Source organism: Penaeus chinensis, chromosome 23 (assembly GCF_019202785.1).
Source record: "Penaeus chinensis breed Huanghai No. 1 chromosome 23, ASM1920278v2, whole genome shotgun sequence".
Taxonomy (NCBI): domain Eukaryota; kingdom Metazoa; phylum Arthropoda; class Malacostraca; order Decapoda; family Penaeidae; genus Penaeus; species Penaeus chinensis.
This window is the reverse complement of record NC_061841.1, coordinates 2,060,453-2,065,452: the sequence shown is the minus strand read 5'-3', so window position 1 is coordinate 2,065,452 and position 5,000 is coordinate 2,060,453. Positions and strand designations below refer to the sequence as shown.

The 5,000-nt window shown below is 47.7% G+C and overlaps 2 protein-coding genes across 2 annotated transcripts in view; one reads left to right on the top strand and one right to left on the bottom strand.

Moving 5' to 3' along the window:
• The window catches only part of LOC125037442 (serine-rich adhesin for platelets-like), a 4,423-nt gene extending 2,324 nt beyond the window's left edge, over nucleotides 1–2,099 (top strand). The window contains exon 3 of the mRNA XM_047630586.1: nucleotides 1–2,099. This exon is cut by the window's left edge and continues 939 nt beyond it. Coding sequence (XP_047486542.1) covers nucleotides 1–1,570 — 1,570 coding nt within the window. The 3' untranslated portion in view covers nucleotides 1,571–2,099.
• Nucleotides 2,100–4,549: 2,450 nt separating this feature from the next.
• The window catches only part of LOC125037484 (superoxide dismutase [Cu-Zn]-like), a 2,635-nt gene continuing 2,184 nt past the window's right edge, over nucleotides 4,550–5,000 (bottom strand). Inside the window, 1 exon segment of the mRNA XM_047630636.1 lies at nucleotides 4,550–4,851. Coding sequence (XP_047486592.1) covers nucleotides 4,678–4,851 — 174 coding nt within the window. The 3' untranslated portion in view covers nucleotides 4,550–4,677.

Genomic DNA, 5,000 nt, shown 5'->3' with positions numbered 1-5,000 from the left:
TGACACTGCAACGTCTTCGGTGTCTCCTCCAAAGAGGGAAAGCAGCAGTGACAGCGACAGTGACACTACAACGTCTTCGGTGTCCCCTCCAAAGAAGAGGGAAAGCAGCAGTGACAGCGACAGTGACATTGCAACGTCTTCGGTGTCCCCTCCAAAGAGGGAAAGCAGCAGTGACAGCGACAGTGACACTGCAACGTCTTCGGTGTCTCCTCCAAAGAGGGAAAGCAGCAGTGACAGCGACAGTGACACTGCAACGTCTTCGGTGTCCCCTCCAAAGAAGAGGAAAAGCAGCAGTGACAGCGACAGTGACAGCGACAGTGACACTGCAACGTCTTCGGTGTCCCCTCCAAAGAAGAGGAAAAGCAGCAGTGACAGCGACAGTGACAGCGACAGTGACACTGCAACGTCTTCGGTGTCTCCTCCAAAGAGGGAAAGCAGCAGTGACAGCAGCAGTGACACTGCAACGTCTTCGGTGTCCCCTCCAAAGAGGGAAAGCAGCAGTGACAGCGACAGTGACACTGCAACGTCTTCGGTTTCCCCTCCAAAGAGGGAAATCAGCAGTGACAGCGACAGTGACACTGCAACGTCTTCGGTGTCCCCTCCAAAGAGGGAAAGCAGCAGTGACAGCAGCAGTGACACTGCAACGTCTTCGGTGTCCCCTCCAAAGAGGGAAAGCAGCAGTGACAGCGACAGTGACACTGCAACGTCTTCGGTTTCCCCTCCAAAGAGGGAAAGCAGCAGTGACAGCGACAGTGACACTGCAACGTCTTCGGTTTCCCCTCCAAAGAGGGAAAGCAGCAGTGACAGCGACAGTGACACTACAACGTCTTCGGTGTCCCCTCCAAAGAAGAGGGAAAGCAGCAGTGACAGCGACAGTGACACTGCAACGTCTTCGGTGTCCCCTCCAAAGAAGAGGAAAAGCAGCAGTGACACTGACAGTGCCAGCGACAGTGACACTGCAACGTCTTCGGTGTCCCCTCCAAAGAAGAGGAAAAGCAGCAGTGACAGCGACAGTGACACTGCAACGTCTTCGGTGTCCCCTCCAAAGAAGAGGAAAAGCAGCAGTGACAGCGACAGCGACACTGCAACGTCTTCGGTTTCCCCTCCAAAGAAGAGGAAAAGCAGCAGTGACAGCGACAGTGACACTGCAACGTCTTCGGTGTCCCCTCCAAAGAAGAGGAAAAGCAGCAGTGACACTGACAGTGACAGCGACAGTGACACTGCAACGTCTTCGGTTTCCCCTCCAAAGAAGAGGGAAAGCAGCAGTGACAGCGACAGTGACACTGCAATGTTCTCTGGGTTCCGTGCTTGCCTGACCCGCGAGGAGCTGGCCAATGAGGCCTACTGCCCCGGCTCGTGCCGAATGATGGTGAACGACCAGTTCCGTGACAAGATCCAGCGGCACCAGGCCGTGGCCGTCAGGAAGTGCTGCAGGTCGGTCAACGGCAAAATCTTCTGTCGTAATGGCATCGTGACTCTCCCCTGTGGCAGCGGGAAGACCATCGTCGGCGTGTGCCTCATGGCCGTGGCACAAGCCAGCACTATGATTGTGGTTCAGACCATGGAATAGCAGAGCCAATGGGTGAGAACGCTCCTGCGCTGGACTTACCTGAAGGATAAGGACATATTCGCCTGGACAAGTGACCGCATCAGCGAGAGACAGAGTAAGGCTTCTGTCGTCGTGTTGACCTACGCAAGACTGGTGGCGATCTGGAACACCAAAATTAACGACAATCCCCATGCAAATAGTCTTTTGTCCAAGAAGTACGGCCTCGTCTTGCTCGACGAGGTTCACCATCTGCCGGCACCGGAAAACAGTAAGGCCCTATAACACCTCAATTACCTGTGGAAAGTCGGGTTGACTGCTACTACCGTCAGAGAGGATGGCAGAGAAGACTAACTACAAAGACTTGTAGGACCAATCCTGTGTCAGTACCCTATACGCACACTCGTTGCTAGGGGGGTCATTGCACCGGTCTTCTGTAAGTATATCAGCGTGGAAATGCCACCAGGTTTCTTGCGTGCAATTACGAAGACCAAGTCTGTGTCTTTGGAAATGAAACTGTCAAGCATCAACCCCAATAAATTTTTAGCCCTGCGACACTTGTTTGACTATTACGGAAAAGTCGATAAAAAAGTTTTGATCTTTTTTGAAAGGATTTTTAGTATTTCCTGTTTTGCATTAGCTCTAAATTGTGACTTCGTTGTTGGCTAAGTGTAGAGGAATTTGGGTCCGTACCGGAGTAAGATCATTAATGAGTTCAGGAAAGCACGTAAGGCCATGAACCTAATGGTAACCCGAATCGCCGACACAGGTCTCGACATCCCCGACCTGCCTGTCGCCGTGCAGATCGACGGCCTTGGGGCCTCTCGACAGCAAGAGGTGCAACGTGTCGGTCGACTTCAAAGACAAAAGAAAGATGCAGTATATTACAACATATTTTCTGACATTCCACGAGAGATCCATCAGACAAGGAGGAGATAATAATACATGCGTAGTATCGGGTATGAGGTTGAAGAGATACCATATGAATTCTGTGTTCCCAACACAGAAAAGATCCAGGAGGCGCTCTATCAGTTCGCAATGTAACTGGAGTCGGACACAACAGATGGCGGCGAGGACAACGTGTACCAAGGCGGTAAATGGGAATTAATTAAGTAGTATGCAAACATTCTAAGCAGCCTGGAGTACCTGACCTCCAACGTAGAGAATAATAAAAAGCCAGAAGACCCAACCACGCCTACAGTGAACCAGCACCCAGCAGTGAAGGAAGTTCAGTGCCCTTATGAGGCTCAGCAGACATGGTCCGTCCGGAAAATCCCAGAGAACCAACCAAAGAGCCACAAGGGTGAGCCCCAAATTTAGAAGAGAACGACGTCACTTGAGGGGCATATTCGCCAGGCGGTGGAAGAGATGGCCGATTTCGTCGAAGAGAAGCACATTCCTAAGATCAGCTTGGCGCAGATCAGCGAATGGCTCTCGAGTCCCACAAGGATCGTGTTCTCCGAGAATGATCAAGCGAAGGACACTTTGATCTCGAACACGTTTTGCACCTGCGTCCTCAGAAAGGTTCATGACAGGCTGAATTTCATGATCGAAGTGATCCACCGCTGCGTCCTCGTTGGGCAGCCGTACTGCGCCCAGATCATTGGCTACAACCTCGACAAGCAGGTCATTGTCAGCGAGATCCCGGGCCAGTTCACGCTGCTGGATGTCCTGAACAAGAGAATCCAGCTCGATTCGAAGCAAAAGCTGCAGATTATGACGCAGCTGCTGGAGATGACGAGGACCATCATCTCCGCCGGGCTGACCTTCAACCTCATCGTCCCGACCGACATTTTCATCGAGAGGACCGTCGATGGCATTCAGCTGAAGCTCTACAACATCATGAGAGTAACCTTCTGGGTCTCCCGTCAGTACGAGAAGCAGAACAAGCACAACCGGTGCCACATGAACAGAAGGCTCTCCTACTGCTACGTCCTGCAGGCATTGCTGAGGAGGGTCTGCGCGGCCATTTATAAGCCGGAGATAATCGAGGCTCTCAAACCAACGGAGGAGTTCCAAGCGCTGAACTACCAACTGACCCACCTCTAAAACTCGCCTTCCCCAGAGTACGAGGATATCCTTCAGGCTATTCTGGCGTTCGACAGGCTATACCAGGCGCGGAAGGACGAACAAAACGTCGAGGAGGAGGTCATTGAGGGGGAACTGGAAGAAGCTCTCAATCCTGAGGGGCTAGGCGAGTGAGAGTCTAAGTAGGGGGGAGTTGGATGACGGAAAACTGAGAGAAGACAGCACAGGAGAAGAAGAGGAAGGAGATCGCGCCAACAAGATGCAAAGGATAGACTGATAAACGACCTGAATGCATGATTGTTTACAATGAGGCAATTGTATCTTCATTGTATAGAAACCTTATCTTCATATATATATATATATATATATATATATATATATATATACATACATATATATATATATATACATATAAATAAACAGTACTGTAACTTCATATATATATATATATATATATATATATATATATATATATATATATATAAACAGTACTGTAACTTCATATATATATATATATATATATATATATATAAAACAGTACTGTAACATCATATAATATATATATATATATATATATATATATATATATATATATATGCATATATATGTATATATGTATGTGTATGTATATATATATATATATATATATATAACAGTACTGTAACTTCAGGTTTTCGGCTTTTCTTGTTATTTATTTTTTTATTTTATTTTTTTTTTCACTGGCACATTTTGTTCCTTTATTACAGATGGTGAAAAATACGAATGAGAGATTTCAAACATTTTTTAATAAGATCTTAAATCAAATATCAAATGGATATCACCCCTGATCACATCAGAGTGAGAGAGAGAGAGGGAGAGAAAGGGTGAGAGAGTGAGAGAGAGAGAGAGAGAGAGAGAGAGAGAGAGAGAGAGAGAGAGAGAGAGAGAGAGAGAGAGAGAGAGAGAGAGAGAGAGGGGGAGAGAGAGAGAGCAGGAGAGAGGAAGGGAAAGGAGAAAAAGACAGGAAAGGGAAAGAGAGAAAGAGAGGAGAAAGGGAGAGAGAACGAACTAAGAAGAGTAGGAGGTATGGGGCGGGGCTAAACCCAACCAAAATCACAGCCCTTTTAAAAACCTCTTTGGCTGATGGTGCAGCAGGCCACTCGTGCCCCAGCATTACCTGTCGCAAGAGAGCCTTCGTCACCACCCAGCCCGAGGTCGTCTTCGAAAGCGTGGACGACCAAAGCACGACCTGTTATGTTGCGCTCGACGTCGTGCAGGCTGATTATTGTGTCCATGATCTGAGGTCGTGGACGGAGTTTGTAAGGAATATATATATATATATATATATATATATATATACACAACACACATACACACACACACACACACACATAATAATGGCGATGATAATAATCATAATAATAATAATGATAATAGCGATATTAAT